This window comes from Anser cygnoides, chromosome 20 (genome assembly GCF_040182565.1).
Source record: "Anser cygnoides isolate HZ-2024a breed goose chromosome 20, Taihu_goose_T2T_genome, whole genome shotgun sequence".
In the NCBI taxonomy this organism is placed as follows: Eukaryota; Metazoa; Chordata; class Aves; order Anseriformes; family Anatidae; genus Anser; species Anser cygnoides.
The window spans coordinates 7,743,057-7,765,963 of NC_089892.1; the positions used below are offsets into that span (position 1 = coordinate 7,743,057).

General features: G+C 44.3%; 1 protein-coding gene across 3 annotated transcripts in view; it reads left to right on the forward strand.

The window, feature by feature from the left end:
* BRINP1 (BMP/retinoic acid inducible neural specific 1) overlaps positions 1-20,267 on the forward strand; it is an 86,904-nt gene extending 66,637 nt beyond the window's left edge. For all 3 annotated transcript variants that reach the window (XM_013182934.3, XM_066981020.1, XM_066981019.1), the window contains 3 exons: positions 5,975-6,211; positions 11,605-11,827; positions 17,794-20,267. In XM_013182934.3, the coding sequence (XP_013038388.1) occupies positions 5,975-6,211; positions 11,605-11,827; positions 17,794-18,934 (1,601 nt within the window). In that variant the 3' untranslated portion in view covers positions 18,935-20,267. The remainder of the gene's footprint in view (positions 1-5,974; positions 6,212-11,604; positions 11,828-17,793) is intronic.
* Positions 20,268-22,907: the final 2,640 nt, after the last annotated feature.

Genomic DNA, 22,907 nt, shown 5'->3' on the forward strand with positions numbered 1-22,907 from the left:
AAGTTTTTGAAAAAATAAGGAAATGTGGGATTTAATTGCTCATTTGCCCAGATGGTTTTATTTCTGGAATCCTTGTACTTGCACAAATTTTAATTTTTCAGATGAATAGGCTACATTACATCTTCCGCTTTGAGTATAATTTGGCAAGTGCCGTTTTAATCTTGGTTTCACAGAAACTGGGTTTCATTTACTGAGTCATGTTGCGGATATATTATTATTGTTTTTGTTATTTGCCTTTAAAAATAATAGGCAGGTTGCTTTCACTATTCCGGTGATTGTCTAAATCACTGAATTCTGGTACTTACCTAATTAACAATAAGCATTTTGAGACTTTTTATATACTGTGATGTTGGCTGCTGGTAATGAAATCCTAAGGATGACACATCAGATAAGTAGGTAAAGAGCTAAATAGACAGACTGCTTGACTTACAGGCAGACAAACTGGTAAGTAAGTAAATCAGTAGATCTCTATTGGGTATCTGGTCCTAAAAGGGAAGAGAAAAAGCAAGATAGCTGGGAGGGGGAAGGAGAGGGAGGAAGCGGGGGATTTTAGAAGAGAGGGGACATGGAAATGGATGAGGCTGTGATTTCTGATAGCAGCAGACAGAGGGCTGCTGCTGCAGGACCTCATGGGTCAAACCAGACGGCGGTTTCATGGACTTCCATGGCATAACCCAGAGCAGAAAGGGGCTAGATCCAATCCAAGGCAGATGGTGTTGTAAGGAAGGAAGGTAAGAGCTCTTCCTAATAGAACAAAGTGACCTTTAAAGCTACACCTGGGTGTTTTCTTTCAAATCCGGAGTGCGGTTCTTGGGATAATTACCCGGGATCCTTCTTCTGCTCTGAGAGGCCTCATTAGGAATTAGTCACAGGGCTGTGGGTAATGGATTGTGACCGAGTCTCCTCTGATCTGATTAGCAGCCAAGCATGAGCTGCTGACAGAAATCCATGTTACTACCTTCATGTCACTCTGGCTCCGAGGCCGGCTCAATAAAAGAGCAGCATCTTCGTGACAAGGAGAATTTCTATTTCTGAACTTGCTTGTTGCAGCCCAGTCCTGAGAGTCATGTTTTCAAAGACCTGCCCTTTAGGAGATGTGGTGGCTGGACCCAAAGCCAAGCCAGGCTTGCAAGCAGGGTTCAGAAAGGTCAGCCAGCCTGGAGATGTAGGGGTGGACCTGGAAGTGCAAGGTTCAACGCCTGTGGTTACATGGACAAAGCAGCATCACTAATTCATAAACCAGCATCCTTGTGGGCCCAGCATGCATGTACACCTCTATCAGACCTCTGCATTATGGTCTATATACATGTCTATTTGTCACAGAGCTCAGGTTTCCCATCTTCCTAGCACTGCCTGGAGGCAGCTCCCCTGCCTTGTGCATGGGGCGGGCTGTGCAGTGATGCATCCTGCTGTGGGCCAGGGTCTCAGTGGTGACTGCACACGCTGACACCTCCATATCCTCCTATCCCTGACACCAGCACAAAGTTGTCCCTTCATCTGTATCCCCCTTGGCTGGGGCTGCCTGGGCAGGGAGTAAATCAGAGCCTGGGGAGGGGGGGATGCTAAAAACTCTACAGCAGCCTGTGGGAAACAGGGATTTCTGGTTCCTGGCAAACACTCCTGGGCTGAAATTAGAAAATATGAGTGAAAAAACAAAACAAAACAAAACAAAAAAACAACCCACAACCTTCTGAAAAGTTCCGGGGAATTAAAATTCCAGAGACGCATCCTCTTGGGCAGTCTGACCATTTACATCTATATTGCAACATGGCACTATTTCAATAAGGTAACGTCCTTCTGTGCTATTCTAAACATCGCAACATTAATCAAGAAATGTTGCGTATCGGTAGTTTGTTACATCAAGTATGGTAATAGAATATTAAAATTCACATCACAATTAATATTAAAGTCTTCACCAAGATGGGCAGAGCAGTAATGACAACACAAAACATTTCAGCTTTTCAGCGAAACAAAATGAGGAAGTATGAAAAATACATTTAGACCTTTCCCTGTCAAAAGTGCTTTAGAAGTCAACATGTTCTCACAGAATGCTTCAATGAAACTGCATTTTCAACAGAGAACTCTTCTATGGAAAATGTTTTAAATAGCTCTAATTTAGAGCTGGGGAAATTTACCACTTTTAATGCAGGAAGCCTTTTATATACAGTCCAAAGCCAAACATCTCTCTCTAATAGTTTTTCTAGTTGAGTTAAGGACATGTACCCTTGTTAGATATTCTGCTTGCAGGTTGCTAAGCCAAACCTGGCACTTCTTTTTTTAAAGAGGACCTTTACACTTCAGAGTGGCCGAATTCTCCCTTCGATCAGTAAGTTACCTTCAAAAGTAAGATATTCTCCCTAACACTGGTCACCAGCACACGTCTTTCTCGTGTACTGTCAGCTCTGGAGGCTACTGTGGAGGAAGGAGCCAATTCCTTTTGCACCCTGGCTGGGATTGTGGTGTTCACCCCATGATTTTGAACCACTGTCACAGACTTTAAGGCCATGTCACCTCCCTGCTTGGCTGCTGGGATGAGGTCTGTCCGTAGACAATGTTGAAGGATTAAATAGGAACTTCTTTTTATGTTTGTAATAGTGAAAGAAAATTCTTAGAGAATGAAACAGCTCCACGGGGTGTTTTATTAGGGCAGCAAGGCTTCCTGGCTAGCATGGCTGGCTACAAGCTGCTCTGCAGGCTGTGATAGTCCTTTGGACAGCAGCTTTCCTGCTTCACAGGTGGCAACAGAAGCACCCAGAACTGTGGTTTCCAACAGTACAGCCTTCTTACTACTTCATGTTTCTAAAGCTTATGTTAAAAATGACTGTACCTGACACACAGGTACTTTGCTGACAGCTGAAATCAACTCAATGTCAGCAATATTTCTGTGCATGGTGCAGAATGACATGAAAATGATCGAGGAGAGTACAAGGACTGGGTGAGATGCTACTGTCCCAGTACTTGTAAAGTATCTTGCTAGGATTTGGTCGCAAGGGTGCTCAATACAAAAACATTGATATAAGTCTGCCTGTGTCTGGAGATGGTGATAGATGTGTGGGTATTTATGTATGTGTCAATGTACAAATGTGAAAATGCACGGCTGTATTTCAGTAACCTAACACTGATTTCTTCTGCAAGGAAAATTTTGGCTGGAGGATCTCTGAATAACGTGCAATACCTACAGCACATTTTCAGATTTAAAATTAGGGTTCTCTGTTGGGTGTAGGCACATGCATATTTTGACGAGTAGCTGGATTTGCATGTCACTTGTGTTCCTGGTCTCAGCACATATTTGAATATGTGCTGCTTGTTAAATGCTAAAATTAACTGCACAGATTTCAGTAGAACTGCTTACCTGATTAAAGTTAAGTATTTATATAAGTGTTGTTGAATTGGTACTAAGTGTACAGGGGGTCTGATTGTCTCTTAAATGAAGGGTCATTTATGCTGTCATGTGAACGTGAAATTATTTCTTATTACAGAAGGTTATCTTGGAAAAGTATTTTAGAAACCATGAGTTTCATGGACAAAAACAAAAACACAAAACAAGCATCCAATTGAGACACTCCGCAGTGTACAATAGGACCATGTTTTGTTTTGGAGATTACAGGGTATTCATATTTCTGCATGTGCTGGAGCACACAGCATGCACCCTTTCCAATGGAAGTGCTTTTCCTGTGTCTTTAGTTGCTTTTTTACCCCTTTCCACTCAAATAAAATTAAACAAAATAAATCCAAAGCCAGTGCCATTTGTGGCTGGGACCAGGCAGCATGTAGGTGCTGTCATCCAAGTTAAAATTCAAAGAAGAAAACACGGTGAGCTGAAGAGCCTCTGGGCATTTGGGCTTCATATTCAAAGGCTGGGGCCAGGGCAGGTTGCTCCTCCATGAAGCAGAGAGCAGAAAGATTTATTCATGGGACTTGGACCATGAATAAACCGGGTCAGTGCACAGCAAGGAGGCCAGCCCCGTCTTCAGTGATTGTGTTGAGCTCAGGGAGTACCGCAGCCTTCAGGCACCCCAGGCTCTGTCTGTAGGTGTCGGTTCCCCATCAGCTCGGCACTTTCTTCACATCCTCCAGGCCTGGGCCCTGAAGGTAGGCCTATCCTCAATGTCTTTTTCTTTGAAAAGAAACCACATCCATCTGTGCTTTTAGCTTCAGATAAAGCCCTAGAAAACTCTGAGTTTCACTCCGTCCTGAAGGCAAGAGACAGAAAGAAGAAAGGTATGGTACTTACAGAGAAACATCTCAGGAAAGGCCAAAGGGACCTCAGAATGCTGCTGTTGCCCTGTTCCTTCTCAGACTAGTTCTGCCATATATGCAGGGATGCCCAGCCCTCCCTTTCCCACAACAGCACCACAGAAATCAGGAACTACACAGCCTCAGTGCCTCCAGCCATCAGGCCTGAAAATCCCTCCTTGTGCAAGTGTCCCAAGTGCCTTCTCCAGCTGAACCCTGCACTCATCCTGCTTGGTGGCAGACACTGCTCTGTTCTTGGCTGCAAATTAGGTCAGAGAAGGGGGCTGCTCGCTGCCACCGGGCACGGTGCTCCCGGAGCAGGAGGGGAGAGGAGAGGGAAGCCCCTGAGCCTTCACCACCCTCTGATCCCCTCAGGCCTGGCCTTCCGGAGGGACCTCATCAAGGCCAAGGTTTTTCTCCGAAATAAAAAGCGAAGGGGAAGCGGGGTCCCCTGGGGCACTGCTCTTGCCTGAGGTGAACGTGCCCCACCAGGGAAATGGGCCTGAACTCCTGAAAGGCACCACGGCACCTCCTGCCCTTTCTGCATGCTCTCGTCCTCTGAATTATTGTCTTATTTTCATTCCACTCCAATGAGCTGTCAGCAACGGATCCTGTAATTCAGTGCCGCAGAAACACAAACAGATGGGTAATTGACCCGCGCGCCTTCATTGCACTGGAGTTCAGCGCTGCTGTTCAAGCCATAAACTCCTCTCTCTGCCTCTCCAAAATCCCCGGGCCGTTTACGAGGGAGGTGAACGGGCCAGGCTTGCTGCGGCGGGTTGGCTCGTCGTGGTCGTTGTCTCTGCCTTGTGCACTGCAGACGCTGACCGAGGCTGACAAGCGGAGCGTCCCCGCTGCAAGGAAACAGCTGCACGTCCCCAAGGGCCCACGGCTGTCTGTAGGGGGGCCGGAGACGGAGGCTGGAGGAGGAGAGGATGGGAAAACATGTACATTATGCACAGGGCAAACAGGGAAACGGTTATGTCCTCGGGTACCTGAGCAGGCATCCACCTACACTTGTGCCTGCACAGATGGATGGATACACAAACACTCGCTATGGAGAAAGAGACCTGGGGATTGATCTCTCAGCTAATGTAAACCTTCAGAGCACCACTGAAATCGTTGGCACTAAATCCATTTGCACTTTTATAGGATTTGGCAAGTAGCCCTCCTAGTAGGGAGTGAGCTGGAAAGACTCAGGTACCCAGCTCCTGTATTTATGCTGTGGGAGCTGAGCACTTAACTCTGCAAGGGTCTTTTAGAAATCCCTCCCCATATTATTCTCCTTTCTTCTGTATTCCATTCTTTTCTTTTTCAGTGCATAGTTTTCTTGTTTCTGTGCTACCAAACCTATTTAGTCTCTCCTAAAACAGCTCAGAACAGTGTACTGTGCATCATTTCTGAGCTAACACTTGGTTGTATGAAAAAAACCAACACCTGGCAGTAAGGGAGGCTTTGCACTCAGATGCTTTGTACTGTACCGGGATCCAGGACTGGGAAGAAGGGGTAAAACTGGGTATCTGATCCCAGCTAATCACTGCTTGCACCTGAGGCATATATTTTCTACACTATTTTCCTTACCCGTGACAGCTCTGAGAGAAGTCTCCCAACAGCTTTTAATTCCTTAGCATCACTTTCCTAAGCTGTTAATGAAACAGGTTCTGAACAGAAGAACGGATACCTGAAATGACCTCTTTACTTTTTCTTTCTACATCCCTGCCTCTCGCTTCTCTGCCAGGTCTCCAGATCATCTTCCCCCAGTACCTACAGGAGAAGTTTGTCCAGTCTGCCTTGAGTTACATCATGTGCAATGGCGAGGGGGAGTACATCTGCCGGAACAGCCAGTGCGGCTGCCAGTGTGCGGAGGAATTCCCGCAGTGCAACTGCCCCATCACCGACATCCAGATCATGGAGTACACACTAGCGAACATGGCCAAGTCCTGGACAGAAGCCTATAAAGATCTGGAGAATTCAGGTAACCAAGCTAAACTCACTCTCCAATTGATTTCTTTCAAACACAACTTGTCGGTCTATACCAGTTGAGAATCCTTTCCTTCCCTAGTATAATGTTACAGTTTGGATAAAAAATGGATGATGTTAAGCCCAAAAGTATGATCTTGATCTTGAGGGGTTGTTATACACATACACGTACAGACAAAATCACACACATCATGCATATGCATAAGGGGATATTTTCCGTGGATTTTTTTTTTTTTTTTTGATTAAAAATCTGATTTTTCAGACCAAACCAGCTCAGAATCTCTCTTTAATAGTCCTACAGAGAAACTTCCACAATATGAATGATGCAGAAATTGCTTTTCAGATTTGCATGAATGATTTATTCTGCTTTGGTGAAAGGCAATTCACAGAGAGAGCACAGGCCAGATGACACCTCATCTGAGATAGCGAGAAGGGAAAATGACTTCTCTCTCCTACAGTGCCGATGGCCGTTGGTGTGAACATTTCTCTTCTTCCTCCGCTTTCTCCCAGTGTAACACTGGGGGTGTTAGTGGAGTTTGTTCTACTTTGATGCTGGTAACACTCATTGTAGGTGTGCTACTTTGACCACGCAGCAAACTCGGAAGGGTCTGAGACAAGAAAGCACCAGCATCAGTGCAGCCATATCATTTCCGTTATGGTAGTCAGTGGTCTGCCTACCCAGAAGACACAGTGACGCTGAGCAAAACTTGATCAGGAACTGATCCTCACACTGACGCTCACCTCTGGTGTTAGCCAGTTAATCCCCAACACCTATTCTTTAATGTTTATTGCCATAACTGTCCAGGTCTTCGTGTTAGGAAAGACGTCTGTGAGGAAGGGACCATCTCACTCCAAGGTACTGAGGAACGTTTCTTCAGAACTCTTCCCAGCAGCAATTTCTTTCCTCATGTTGAAGGTCACCTTAAGCTCTGTAGTTGGTAGAACTAAGGCGGCCTGTGCTATTTCCTCAGTGGGCTGCTGAGGGCTGCTCTGTATTTCAAGGTGTGGGCCCTGCTGGCATGTCTGCCATTGCACAGGCTCTCACATCCAACCCACACTGTTAGCCTGGTGCTTGGACGAGCACGGTCAGAGCAGCACCCCATGGTCCAAGCTCTTGATGAGAGCTGCAAGTCACAAACTGGGGGGAGTCACGGAGCTGGGGCAGTTCCAGCAGCAGCCCACTAGCTGAAGAAGTCAGTGGTTTTCTGAGGGGTTCTATAAATTTATGGGCAGGGTGGGAACACCAGGCCAAACCAGAAACTGAGCATCTGCTAGTGCAGTGCTGCACAAATCAGACTTACCGGCAGCGCCTGTCAGCATGGCTCTGCCACTGGTTACTTGTTGCTAGCTCTGGTGTGGGAATTTCACACAAGCTGCTCAAGAGCCACTTGTTGGCCACCACTCATCAAACCCCTTTACATTTCCAGGGGATGTAACCCAGACACTTCGAAGGTGAGAGCCCTATGGAGGGAGAAAAATTACAGTCCCACAGTGATTGTTTTATTGTTACACTGGGCACTTGTTGCACTTGATCTAAGCAAAGTCCACGGTAGATAATTATATTCAGTCCCCCTTGCCTTGAGATTTCAACAGGGGAGGGTGTTTCTCATTTGCTGTGTTGAAGTGACACATTGCAGTGCAGTTCTCTGCTGCGCTGTGGCCATATTCCACCCAGGGCTGGAGGCTTTTCAGAGCTAGATGGAGTGATTATCTTTATGTTTAAAGCTGCTGCATCTCATTCATCACTTTGTTGCACCATGTGCAAACTTATCCTTTGAGATGAAAGTTGCTATCACAAAAGACTGTAGTATTAGTGTTTTGCTTCTTTGTTTTAATAAAATTTCCCAATAACTGGAGGATTTTCTTCATAATGAACAAGAGAAGAAAAATCTCTAGTGACATCTGAAGGCTTTTCCAGTAAAGAGGGATGAAAGGCACATGAGTGCTCTGAAAGCAAATATCATTTGTGCAGGAAGTGGCTGATAGCCTAAAAGATCTATATTTTGTTTCTGATCTGTGTGGGGTTCCTACGTCAATTTGAAAAAATCTTGCAGGGACCAATAAAGGGTTGGTGTTATTTGGGATAGCATCTTCGAAGTCAAGGAGGCTGCAGTGAACTGATGCTGCTTTAAATCAGCTCTGGAGCTTCTCCCAGCCCTGTGCTTCATTGCTCATGTATAAATTGAGAACAATAACATCGTCTTTTTCTGTCTTGGCATTTTAGTATGGCTGGCCAAAAAAATCTACATGAAAACCATGACTCTGGATTTTTAAACAGCTTTTTGATTAAGAGTCATTTGTTTGGGGCTTTTTGTTGTTTGTTTGTATTTGCAGTACTATTTTTGTCTGATGAAAATGTCATTTTTTAACTGAAAAGCACTGAAAAAAAGCAAGTTTCATCTCCAAAACATGTTCTGCGGTGATGCCACCAGTCTTCTCCAGAGGCAGGAGCTCTGCCCCGCACCACCTGCGATGATGAGTCATTGCCCTGGGACTGCCTGGAGTGACTCAGCAAAAAGAAGGGCCATGGTGCATTCTGGGAGATGTAGTCCTAGCCATCGGCCACATTTTCTGTGCAGAGAAAATAAAATAACAACAAATGCAAACAGCCTTATTAGTTAATTGGAAATGCCATGGGTTAAGAATGAACTATTCCCAGAAAAGTACAAGGCTTAGCACAATGCGGTCTTGGTTAGGGCCTCCAGGGATAGTTATAATATAAATAAAATATGAAGAAATACTTTTTTGGAAAGTCTTTTCTTTCCTTTTTTTTTTTTCCCTTCCCTTTTTTAAAAACAACTCCATTCAGCTGTTATTTTGCCGGATTTCTTTGCTCATTTGTTTTTCCCCCAACGTTGCACTGCAGTATCAAAATGTGCACACTGCACTGAAATTTCTCCCTTACCCGTCTCTATGAAAAATGTAGCACATTCATCATCAGAGGGAAAAAAAAGCTTGGTCTTTTGCACAAACAGGCTTTTGAGGAAATTGATTTATAAGGGGCGGGAAGCAAATGCAAGGCTTTTACTGCTGAAAGGTACCAGGAGTAATCAGCATGGTCAACAGAAGCAATTATACATGATGATAGTTTCAGAGGACCACTGCACAGGAGAGAATCATTTTTGGGGAGGAGAAGGGCACTGAAAGCAGCATTACTGATAGAGTGAAAACCTGAGATGATTAAAAAAACATCTCCCAGTTATCTTTGGGGAAGAAAGGAGACAAGCAGATGTCCTGTGGATCTTGATAGTGCAATGATGATGATTATTTTTATTAGGTGCTCAGCTTCACTGTGTGATGAGTAAGATATGAACATCCATTTACCATCTATATAACGATCCTACCAACTAATGCATAGATATTCTTTGTTAAGCAGTTAAGTATGAACTGCAGATTGTTGAATAATAAGAAATCTGTTATGCAAATATATATAGTCATGAATTCAGGTATATGAGGTTTGTACGATAGGTTCTAAATTATCTGCTTTGATTTTCTCCAATAATTCTATGGAATATTTTTCCTTTTTAGAAGATGACTGCCTTTTCAAGCTTTCTTTTTTGCCTTTTTTATTTTTTCTCTTTTTCTTCTGAAAATGAGATGAAGGGAAAACAAATTTAAATGAGGAAAGAAAGAAAAATAGTATTTATAACTTGCAGGAAAAGAAGGCTGCATTTCTCTTTGAGTACATTGTGGGTCTGGGGGGGCTCTGGTCCAGCTTCCTTCTAGAAGCAGGATCATCACCAGCACCAGGTCAGGTCAGCTGTGGTTTTGTCTAGCAGTCTAAAATGATGGATTCTTCAACAACACTTGGGCAGCCTGTCCCAGTGCTGCATTACCTCCAAGTGAAGAAGTTTTCCAGCAAATAATCCGAACCTCTCAAGCTGCAGCCCGTGTCTATTACTCCTTGTTATATCATCTGTCTCTAATAAGAAGACTCTCTCTTTCATGTTTGTAAGTACCTTCTGAGCAGTTGTAGGCTGTAATTAGATTGCCCCTTGGCTTCTCCTTCACCAGATTAAACAAGTGCAGATCCCTCCACCTGACCTCAGGGGACTTGTTCCCCAGACCCCTGACCATCTCTGTAGCCCTCAGCTGTGCCCTTCCCAGTTTCTCAACAGGCCTCTTTAATTGGGTGTCCCTAAAGCTGGGCAGAGAAACGCAGGTGCAGCCTCAGTAGTGCCAAGACATAGGGAATATTAACACCCTTCGATCTGGAGTTAGCCCAGGATGCAGTTTTCTGTTTTGGCAGTGAGAACATAGCGTTGACCCACCTTCAGCATGGTGTCCCCCCATAACCCTGAGGCCCTTCAAGCTCCGCTGGCTGCTTCCAAGCTTGTGCTGATGTGTGGGATTGTTCTGCCCTGGTGCAGAGCTCTCTGGTTTTCTTTATTGCAGTTTATGAGGTTTGTGTTGGCCCACTCCTCGAGTTTCTCAAGGTCCCAGTGTGTCAAACACAGTTTTCTGGTATCGAAAATTGGGTTAGTTTCTATTGAGAAAGTTGGAACCATCTGTCTGTTCTACATGAGGATGTCCCAGCCTGGTAATCAGAGCCTAAGCAAACTATTCTTCTCAGTTAGAAAGAAAGGGATGGTCATAAACAGAAACAGCATCAGATTTTCTGTTCTGTGATGGGAAGAAAAAACCCAAACCCTACATAAAGGCTTTATTGTTATTATTTTCAAGCAAAATAAAATAGAAATAAAGTGATCACAAAATAACATTTAACAACATTTTTTGGATCCATTAGATTTTTTTCCCTTGGCTAAAATTGTCACATTTTTTTTCTGACTAGCCCCACAAACTATTTTATTTTGTTTTCTTTGTTACATAAAGCAACTCATTTAACTTCAAATGAAAAATCAGAAGGCTCTTTTTAAAAAATGACAAAGCGGGACATTTTCACACAATCCAAACCCTTCCTGTGGGGATTTTCTTAAGCTTTCTTCCCCTCTTTTTTATTAACGACACAGCCAAAGTGATTTGACTTCAACAACAAATGGCATTTTAGAAGCAGCTGAAAAACTATTTAAATGAGAACTCTTTAGCTGACAATGATTACAGCTCCCTGCTTTTTGTTTGTAACCCCTAGACTGTAATCCCATGCTCCAGGGAGCTTGCTCTCTTTTATTCTCCACCCTGTAGACATTAACTGTTTGGTTTCACCCTGATGCTCCCGGGGTTTCATCTCCCCGCAGTAACAGCCATGGAGGCAGTGGGTTTCCTGGGGCAGAACGACAGAGCAGGGAGCTGATGGACATCAGATTCCTCCTGCAGAGCACCTCAAACCTCACACCTCACCGCTGCTTCTCCATCCTGCTAATGCAAATCCTTGTAACTTCATCACGGTTCAGATCCCTCTGTAGTTCTCCACGTTCTCATGTCTTCCAGATGAGTTTAAATCCTTCATGAAAAGGCTACCTAGCAACCACTTCCTGACCATTGGGAGCATCCACCAGCACTGGGGGAACGACTGGGACCTGCAGAACCGCTACAAGCTGCTGCAGAGCTCCCTGGAAGCCCAGCGCCAAAAGATCCAGCGCACTGCCCGCAAACTCTTTGGCCTCAGTGTCCGGTGTCGGCACAACCCTAACCACCAGCTGCCTCGAGAAAGGTAACCCTCCTCCTTTGGGATGGGTGCGGTGTGGTGGGCTGAGCCTGGGCATGAACCTAAACCCTACAGCTGAAGGGATTTGATATAGGGTGTGTTATAAGGTGTGCTATAAGGGATTTGATATAAGGTGGAGGGGTGGAAAATGCTAAACTCTGGGAATGGGTTGAAATTTCTGAAGGTGTAAGTAACCTTTATCACATCCCTAAGCATATCCACATCCCTTCTGTGTGGTCTTACCTACCCAGTTGACAGGCACACACTTGTTCTGTAGCGTTCAGCTAGAATATGATTATACAAGTCTATAATTCTATGATAAAATGACATCAAACGGCCAACTAGATCCTTTTTAAAAGGCCAAGCTCCTTTTTAGGCATCACATACCACAGACAAATTTTAAGCCTTGATTTGTTGTTTAAGTGGACATATGGAGCACAAGATGCTTCAGATCATTTTCGGGTTGTGCTCCTTAGTGAATATAACTGGAGTGAAGGAGAAACCTTAGTTTCACTTGGAACAAATCACACAGCTTCTACAAAATGCAGGGTGAACCTGCAAACCTGCATTGACCAGAAGCCTAGCAATGTTATTGCACATGGAGGGAACAGATTTTCCATTACAGCTACAGCAGCTATTGATATCCAATAGTCACCTCCTGCTGGCTCCTCTCAGCCCTGCACTAGGGCTGAGTTTATATTTGCTTCTGAACATTTTTCCAGACCTGCATCTGCGGATTTTAATAAACATTGCTTGCTGTTTTTTTTTTTCTTTTCTTTTTTTTTCTACATTTTCTGGATTGAGGTAACACTTAAAATCTTGGGGAAAAAAAAAAAAAGGAGTTCAAGTGCCTTTTCTTCCACACTTCTCTGGAAAAGGTCATGCCAGCTTAGTATTTGAGAAGAAATCTTTTTTAGCTCCTTTATTACATAAATGTTCGCTCTTAAGAGAAAATTAGCTGATTGTTGTGTCCTATTATCATCCTGCCCACTGGCTGCTAAGCATGCTGAGTCTTCATTTCACCACTGTGCAGCTCAGGAAACTCTTCCAAAGCTTAAGGTCTCTCTAATTACCAAGAATTCTCATGTCTCTGGACAAAGACTCAATCGTGTTACTAGGGATGAGGAGAAATATCTATTAAGTTTAAGAGATTATGAAAAAAAGTCTTTGGAGAACTTCCTAAAATTGTCCCATTCCTGCCAATTGTCGAACTTTCTTCAAACAAGCACACGGGTGGAGGAGTCACAAGCACAACCAGGCATTATTGTGAGCTGTGCCACAACAGCAGCAACGTGAAGCAGCAGCAAGCAGAGATCCAGTGAAGCATTCGGATAAACGTGTCTTTAGCATTTCTTCTCTATTTTAAAAAGTCAGCCAGGCAGAAAGGGAGCCTCCAACTAATACTATAAAATCTGGAGAAAGGAGGACAAAATGGATGATGGCAGCTGGGTTTTTAACTGACTGATGTGCTTGATTTGTTTAAGTCAATACCACCAGGCATAGTATAATTTCTTTTCTTATTTGTCATTCTGCATTTGTAGCTAGTCAGAGGAGGGGCTCAGCAGACAGATAGGTAGTGGAAGAGGTATGCATTTCATCCTTCTTTTCACTGGGCTTGGAAATACTCTAATTTTCTAATTGTTACCGTACAGAACGACAGACACTTATCAAGCATGCCAGTGGCTTTGAAAGGATGGAAAGCTTCTATTAAGAGCAAGCCTCTCTCTCTAATACACATAATAGTAAGCCTATATTATATATTCAAAAGCACCGTAAAAAAAAAGAAATAGGGCTGCTGTTGATTGCCCTCAGGGAAAGGAAGAGGTGGTGTTTCCAAAAGAAAGAGAGAGTAGGGATTTTTTGCAATTAGGATGATTTTCCATGACCTTTTGTAACAGCTAAAAAGGAAATACAAATATATATATGTATTTACTCTGCACCGCTTTTGCTTAAAAGCACCTCTTTGCAGCCAAGTTTGTTGGTTTAAAAAAGAAACCACTCCTCAGTTGTTAAAGCTTCAGCGCTGAATGAGCACCTATAGTTGTATTTTGAAATTTGGGATATAAAATATAAATAACACCCAAAGGAGGGGGACTGATACATGTTCTGGGCTCCAGCCATATTGTCATTAGTTAACAATACATCTCCCAGCTGCTGAGAATGAAAATAGCAATGTTTACTTCACTGCTCCACACAGAAAGCCCAAAAGTATCTCCACAGGAGCTAGTGCTGGCTGGAAAAGGAAAGGTGAGTTTGCAAAGGAAAACCTATTAAATTCCTACCTTTGTTCTTTCAATTAAAAAAGAAAAAGGGGGAAAAAAAAGGTGTTTTTTTGTTGTTTTTTTTTTTTTAGTTGGTTGGTTGATTTGGTTGGTTTGCTTTTCTAATCAGCTCAGACCTCTCTACAGCAAAGCTGCATCTTTCTCTAAAGGGACACCCATCAACCTCTTTCCCTCCTCAGACCTGATTAATCCTGAAGAATGACAAGTCAGAAAGAAATAAAAATATTCATCACCTTCTGTATAACCTGACCTCCACTTCTGATCAGAAAGCCCCAAACTAGCCTGCAAATACTTTTTTTTTTTTGGGTCACAGGAGATAGGTCTTAAATGGTGAAACATCTCTGCAGGATTACCTGGCTCCCAGTTCCCAGCATTGAGTGACTCCAGTGAGCAACAGCAGGAAACCATTGCAATGTAACACTCACTCACAGCTCTGCCTGGATGTCATTTTATTTCATTCTAGTTTGGAATATCAGATATTAAAGTTGAATGTGAAATTGCTTACCAGTGACCTCTGAAGACACAGTTTTCCTTTTTTAATTGCACATGCTCTATTACTTTATACTTTGAACTAGCAGAGGAAGCAAACATTAAGCAAAATATCTCTTGCAATGGTGTTAAGGAGGAGAAAGAGAAACTAATGACTCCTTAATGAAAGAGAGAATAATAAAAATAAAGATCAATGGCTATTCTGCTACTGGTATTCAGCTTTTAAACAGGGGCTCTTTTCAGCGTCCCTCTGCCCTGACTTCTCTTGGTTATATTCACATGAGCCTGAGCCACCAAGGGCATGTGTTTTAAGAAGTTTCCTCCTGTCAGCCAAAGGGCTGTGACTGGTCCTGTGTATATTCTTATCCTGTCCCAGTTGCAAGATAAAACGGAGTAATTTTTACCGCTTTTCCTCTCAGTCTATCACACTTCCCTTTGTCATGTTTGTAGCCAATGCCCAGGTCTGCCCTGGATTCTGCATTTTCATTTAATTACATCCTTTATTGCTGCCATCAGCAGATGGTGGGTAGTTCTTTTTTTCATTTTTGTCCTACTTGTGTCTTTGCTGAATGCTAAGACATGCACACACACAAAACACTTCCTTCTCCAGATCTCCTTCCATCCTTCCTCCAGTAAGTTGATCTAAGGAACAGAAAAAATGACTGGTTTCAATTGCCAGATATATGCTGAGAATCCTTTCTTGTTTTGCTCTACCAGCAGTTAATATAAGACAAGGATTCTTTCCTTTCCTGAGACAGAACACACCAGCTGAACTAGGATGTGGTCATCTTACTCCAATTTTTATAGTGTCCCATGCTGTACAGCCTGGCAGTCCTTGTCCCATGTCCCATGAACTCAATGGCATTATCAAGATATAAAACCTGTGTCAGAAAGCTTCAAACCAGCACTGTTGAAAGATGTTGGGAATCCTGAGCATGAGCAGCAGTATAAGGAAATCAGGAGAGTTGCATTCACTTGCACAGAGCTGAAATTGTGATGTGTTCAGTTGTTGTCACCAAGCCCAACCATGGCAAGAGCAGCAGGCAGGCACCTTGTGCTTCCCTTGAGCAGTTCCCACAACCACAGCAAGCCCAGGCAGCCAGCGTGCATACACTGGGGACCTGCTTTGGTTTTAGTTCATCCTCCACTTGCGCATCATCCCTCAGTTTCGCGCTTATATTAGTGGTTAGAAGCAAAGAGCGAAGCATTCACATGCACAGGGGAACCAAGGTGGGGTCACAGGAGAGAACTCAGGGAGAACAAAGCCTGGGATCTGCACACCTTGCTAAATTCAAGAACATTTGGCTGGGTTTCTAAACAAGAGCTGATAGGCTTCAGATAGGATAAAATAATACATATATACATATATATATATTGCAGAAAAAGTGACGAAAAATTCACCTATGAGCAGAAAGCAAACTCAGTCCCCAGGAAATAGTCTTGAGAGTGCTCGTTGCTGTCAGCAGCACATTTTGCAGTCACTCTGTGCTGTCCCCTGCCCCTCCCTCCAAAGCAGAGCTGTCCTAAAAACCATCTGTCCCCTGCCCATTGCTGGGGACCAGGCGGGGCTGTCACCACCTCCCACTACAGCAGACACTTGTGGAGGTCGCTGCCTTGCTTGCAAGCCCCCTGCCTGCCTTTTCTTTTCCACTGCGGGCAGAGCTCCTGCTAGTTGTGAATATAGGATAGCGACCCTGGCAGCCCTGTACTGCAGGAGAAACATGAAAATTGCCCCTTCCCATACGCAAGGCTTCAGTGTTTTTGTGATAAATTCACTTCTTTTTTTTTTCCTCTCTATGCTTTTCCCAGTTTTCTGCTTTTTTTTTTTCTTCATTTTTTGCCATTTCTCTGTCTTTCCCTTATTGCTATTGTTCCAGTTTTCACCTTTTTTCATCCCTAAGCCTCCTGCCTACTGCATTTTTCACTCATTTTTCCTTTTACCTGCACATTTTTCCCCCTTTCTTCCCCTACCCTTTTTGCTTCTGCTCCTTGATTATTTTTTTCCTTCCAGTGCTTTCCTCTGTTTTATACTTTCATCCCTCCACTCCCTCCCTCCCCCTAATCATCTTGCTGTTCGTTGCTGCTGTATCATTTAATGCCTTCTTTGATACAGCCTACAGCTTAATGATTATTCGGAGGTCAGGCGATGCAGGTGCCATGAATTTCACTAATCCAGCTCTGAGAGCCTCTGTCCATAATCACTCCTCCCGTTCTACAGGGACTGAATCCTAATTTGTCATTAGCCAGTCCTCTCACTGCAGCGCTACCAAGAACTTTTTGCCCAGAGGAGACAATGAAGTATTCATTAGCTGGGGGGGAGGCAGAGGGGAGGGAGCGGGCGGCTGAACGAGGGGTTCTGCTGGAGGCTGCGGAGAAAGGAGTCGCTGTGCTGAGATCCCCCGGGGAGGGGGGAAGAGGGGGCAGCAAGGCAACCTTGCAAGGCGGTTGTACGAAAAGAGAGCGTGGGTTATGGTGTCGTTCCTTCGGCGCCGTTCCAGGGCCACGGGACGTAGAGGTGAGGGTGCTGGTAGAGCAATTATGGGAGTGGTGGGGCCTGGGAATGAGCAAGTGTGGCTGCTTGTTAAGGGGAGAGGCTGTAAGAGGAGGTTAATTAGCAGCAGGTTTTTTAAAGGAGAAGCTGTTTGAGCAGCTTTGTCACTGTGCATCCTGACTTCCATGCTCTTTGCTGATGTTTTCGCACTCTGCACCATGAGCAGAGGTTGCCTTATCCCATTACAGTCTGTTTTGGGAAGTGGGGGGTAATTATCTGGGGTATGGAGAGGGGTTGTTGCCTACCACCAGCCTAGGAGTTATGCTGACCTGCAATACCTGAACACACCTCAGCCTCTGACACAGCTTGATCAGCTCCCCTCCCATGGCTGAATTTTCTCACCACCATGCTGATGAGAGCCTCGTCAGGAGGCTGAGCCAGTCTCAGCTCTTAGAGCAACGTCGAGAGAAAGAAATGATCAGTCCTAACTTATGGCTGTTTCTTAGAGGGCTTCTCTTCTCCATGGAAGGAGTAAGCGGCAGATATAAGACTGAGCCTGGGATGACTCCCAAATGCCACAGCAGGGCTTCAGGGTTCTGGGAGCTCCAACTCAGATATATCCCTAAAGGCGCTGTGGACTTAGAAAGATGCCAACCCCGTAGGCTCTGTGAGGCTCTACGGTGCTAATCCTTTCTTCTTCCCACCTGCAGGACAATACAGGAATGGCTTACCCGGGTCCAGTCCCTGCTGTACTGCAATGAGAATGGGTTCTGGGGGACCTTTTTGGAAAGCCAACGGAGCTGCGTTTGCCACGGTGGTACCAGCCTGTGCCAGCGCCCCATCCCCTGCATCATTGGGGGCAACAACAGCTGTGCCATGTGCAGCCTTGCCAACATCTCTCTGTGTGGCTCATGCAACAAGGGCTATAAGCTTTACCGGGGTCGCTGCGAGCCTCAGAACGTAGACTCGGAGCGGAGCGAGCAGTTCATCAGCTTTGAGACGGACTTGGACTTCCAGGACCTGGAGCTGAAGTACCTGCTACAGAAAATGGACTCTCGCCTGTACGTGCACACCACCTTCATCAGCAACGAGATCCGCCTGGACACCTTCTTTGACCCCAGGTGGCGCAAGCGCATGTCCCTCACCTTGAAGAGCAACAAGAACCGGATGGACTTCATCCATATGGTGATTGGGATCTCCATGCGAATCTGCCAGATGCGCAACAGCAGCCTGGACCCTATGTTCTTTGTCTACGTCAACCCGTTCAGCGGGAGTCACTCCGAGGGCTGGAACATGCCCTTTGGGGAGTACGGCTACCCACGCTGGGAGAAAATCCGCCTCCAAAACAGCCAGTGCTACAACTGGACCCTGCTACTGGGCAACCGGTGGAAAACCTTTTTCGAGACCGTCCACATCTACCTACGCAGCCGGACTCGGCTGCCCTCCCTGCTGCGTAACGAGACTGGCCAAGGGCCCGTGGACCTTTCCGACCCCACCAAGCGCCAGTTCTACATCAAGATCTCGGATGTGCAGGTGTACGGCTACAGCCTGCGCTTTAATGCCGACCTCCTGCGCAGTGCCGTGCAGCAGGTCAACCAGTCGTACACGCAAGGTGGGCAGTTCTACTCGTCCTCCTCCGTCATGCTCTTGCTGCTGGATATTCGGGACCGAATCAATAGACTGGCGCCTCCCGTGGCCCCAGGGAAGCCCCAGCTGGATCTGTTCTCTTGTATGCTCAAGCACCGCCTGAAGCTCACCAACAGCGAGATCATCCGCGTGAACCACGCTCTAGACCTGTACAACACCGAGATCCTCAAACAGTCGGACCAGATGACAGCCAAACTCTGCTAACCCGGACTTTTCAGTGGACATGTTGGTGACTGATCCTTTTGCTGTAAAAAAATAAAAGAGGAAAAAAAAAAGAGAAAAAAGTAAAAAAGGAAGAAAGAAAAAGGGGGGGAAAGTAAAGAAGGGGGAAGAACAAAATTTGTAAAATGTAATTAATATACAAAAGAGAAAAAAAAGAGGAAATTCTTCATTTGTTGAAAACTAAACCCGTTCTAGCAGCTGTATAAAACTGTCAGGCATGTTTGTTATTTCTATAATCCGTCATAAAAGGGTAACACCTTACTCTCTCTTGACCTTGGGGGTGTTGCTTGCTAGTCCTCAGAGGCAGTGGAGTAAATAAAGGGAGGAGCAGAGAGAGGGGCAAATTTCTGTAATGAACTGTAAAGATTTCTGCTATGCAGGTGCCACGACAAAGAGACAAAAAAAAATATCAAAGTAAACAAACAAAAAAGAGTTATATGTAAATGTAAAAGAACTGCCATTATTCCTAGTGGGAGTAAATGGTTAAAGATAAAAGATATTTCTTCTGTTGAGATTTATGCCAGCTTTATGTTGAGTTATTCACCCAGCCTGTGCTGAGCTTTGCTGGAGGACAGAAAGTGATGGCAGTCCTTTGAGAGTAAAACAAGTGCCTCATCGGTGAGAAGACACACGAGGTGGAGGGTGGATGCAGATCTGAGGTGTCTTCGCTTTGGCATTTCCACCTCAGAAGACTTTTCACCAGAGGTAGTGTCAGCTCTTGCCAAAGAGAGGAGCAGGGCAGGGCTCTGCAGTGCCTCTGGCTCCAGCCCATGCCTGGCACCAGGCTGCTGCTGCCTTCAGTCCAGCCTGTGCACAACCCCTGTAAACCTTCCTGAGTCATTCCTCTTCATGGTGTCTCTACAGAGTCCCTCAAACTGAGAAAGTTAAAATTATGTTCTGTTTCGGAAAATCTAGAGTTAAAGGCAAACCTGAGTTTGGCTTTTAACCCATGTCCTGGGATTTCTAATAACACTGACAAACCTTCATCACCACAAAAAACAAAGCACAATGTAAGAAAACACATTGCCAAGGAAACCTGGAGATGCTGAAGAGTACACCAGTTATTTTAGTTCTTTGGGGACAGAAAAATCCTTTTAATTCTCCTTTGTTTCTGTGGCTATGAAGAATATCCTTGTTTCAATACAGTTTATTTATCCACAAAAACAGGCAAACAAACAGAGAGTAGATGAGAAAATTTTATTTCAATATCTCGAGAACTCACAAAAAGAGGGTGGGACACAATAACCAAATCTATTCTGAATTTGCAAGGACAAAGCCAAATTAAAATGGGTTATCAAAAAAAAAAAAAAAAAAAGGAAAGAAATACCTAAAAGCTGGGTAAAATTTAACAGTGTCTGTGTGCGTGTGTTCGGATTTTATTTTTTGTTTAATGCAAAATGTAGTGTATGAATGTAAGATGAGCTGAGCTAGTGACTAAGCCCTATCACAGTGGGAGGAGAATAGTGGGGTGTTTCTCTTGATTTCACTGTTAGTTGAATTTTTTATTTTATTTTTTTTGTGAAAACTGCCAGTGAGAGACCAGAAGTTCTGCCCTTTAGAAGGGAGCAACAAGTCTCCTATCCTACCCACTTCTAGAGCTGGAGGAGTGTCCTGTGGAAAAGCAGGGCTGAGCAGGAGGAACAGTCTTGATCCAAAACCCAAGATTCAGATCTGGTTCAAGACTTAACATGTTGGTTCAAGCAAGTTCAAAATAGTCTTGTATGTGTTTTGACCTTCTTTGTAGATTCTTAGAATAACATCAGTTCTCCTGGAAAGAGCTTAACGCACTGTGGTGTTATTCATGTGACTCCAGGGACTTAGACAATTAAGTCTGGCTTCAGGTTTTGTTTAATTTGAGAGGTTTTGGTTGATGCAAATCAAAGCTGAGAATGAGTTAGATAGCTTGAGGAAAATAAACATTCACTGAACTCTCCTGCTGAACTAATAATTGAGAGCATAAGAGAAACTATCTGCCTAGTTAGTGAGAAAACAAAAAGGAGTCCTCGTCACAAAGCACACATCAGTCCTTGTCTGTCCCCCCAGAGGAGGGCACGTGCACAAGCCTGAAGAAGATCTGGGTAAATTAAACAAAGATGTTTCTAGGGACATTCATCCATTTCAGTTGGTAGTAACTTTGTGTTTTCCCTAACTTGCACTGAGATCTCTTTCTGTCTTTACTGGTCACTCCCTGCAAGAGGTTGCAAGGTTGCCTACTTAGTTTGTTCATTTTTTACTTTTTGTCATTGTTTGATTGGCTCTTTGTCTGCATAGTAGAGGTTCGTGCTTACAGACCCCACCATTCAAACAAGTTACTTTCTAGTTGTGACATTTCTGTGTCAGCTTTCCAATAAGAGAAAATTTACTGGCAATGGTATGCATGGAAGCTAGTTTTAAGCAAATAGTTGAGAGTATTCATGGGAAATGAATGTCAGATTTGTAATTATGAGTGAAAATAATGTTCCTGACAGTTTCATCCATCCAAGAATGGAATAGAAATATACTGTTTAATTTACATGTATGACCCAAAGAGCTGACACTGAAAAGAACTATAGTTATTGCTCTAAAAATACTGAATACTGCTTATGAACAACCTATAGCCTGAGATGCAGTCTGTATTCGATGATGGGATCTGTTCGTGGCTGGAAATAGTGAATGTGCTAACACAAAGTGAAATGAATTTGATAAATTACTTCCCTACAAGATAAGCATCCAACTCTAGTGAGTAGCAGCCAGAGAAGTTGCCATTAAATCTCAGATCTTGTGGGTAACTAACAACACATTAGCTAAATCTTGTCCTGTGTTTGGGACTAGCAGAGATCAAAACAATCACTCTCATGTATTTTTAATGATGCCTTGGGATGATCAGCCCCAAGCTATACTGGGCTTCAGCAAGGAGTGCAACACCAGGGAGTTTACACAAGACATCGGGAGCCAGCAGAACTTTAAACCACCACTGTCCAGTCCAGACCAAAGCAGTGGTAGAGAGCAGAGGGGTGAGAGATGCATTGTCCTGATGTCACGACATGCCACTAGGGTACGATGGCACATCACAACAGTGATGTGTTGCTTCCATGCAGCAAAGTTGTTGCAGTGTGGCTGAATGACATTTTGGGGATGGAATGAAGACAAAATGTCATGGATCAATTCTCTTGTCCTTCAGGGTAGAGCAAAGTGTAGCTATCTGGCAGTCCAGACAGCTTTTTGGGCTCAAAATTTATGTCAAAGAGAAAAAAAGGAAAAATAAAACCAAACAACCCAATCAACTGTGTCTTGGACCGCACTACACTCTGCTTCTGAGGCTGGAAAAGAGATGTCAGGGTCCAGACACAGAGTGAGAAAATCACTTTGCGAGAAAATTACACAGTGAGAAAATTTTCGTGCCCTACCTTTCAAACGTGAAATGTTCACAATACCACCAACAGGGCACCCAGTCTCTGCTCAGTCCCATAAGCACTTCTCCTGGTTTCTTACCAGTGACAGCCAGGTCCAGAACGAGGTCACACGGGTTTGTTTTATGTTATTTGTTCTGTTGGAGGTAGAAGAAGACCTCAAATATTTTTGGCTGTGATAAGGCAAAGTAGCTCACGTCTCACCCTAGAGAGACCACCAAGTGCTGCAGCGGTGTTAATGGGTTTCTGAGGGAATTATGTCCAAGTCCTCCACTTGTCCAGAAAAAGGTTTTAGAAGACAATGCAAGAATGGAGGGTAATTAATAGGGGAGATTTAGCTGGAACCCAAAGAGCACTTTCACACATAAAACTAGAATCGCTAAGCTGTATGGTGGGTAGGTAGTGCTATGTAGTTCAGTGTTAAAAGGGATCTTCAGACTTTGAGGTGTGAGCAGCCATTGTCTGACTGTACGAGAATGAACCTCAGCTCCCTTCACCTGTGTGACAGGGAGCTGGGGAGCAATCTCTAAGAGCATCCAGCCCACCTAACACGGAGATGGTCCTAC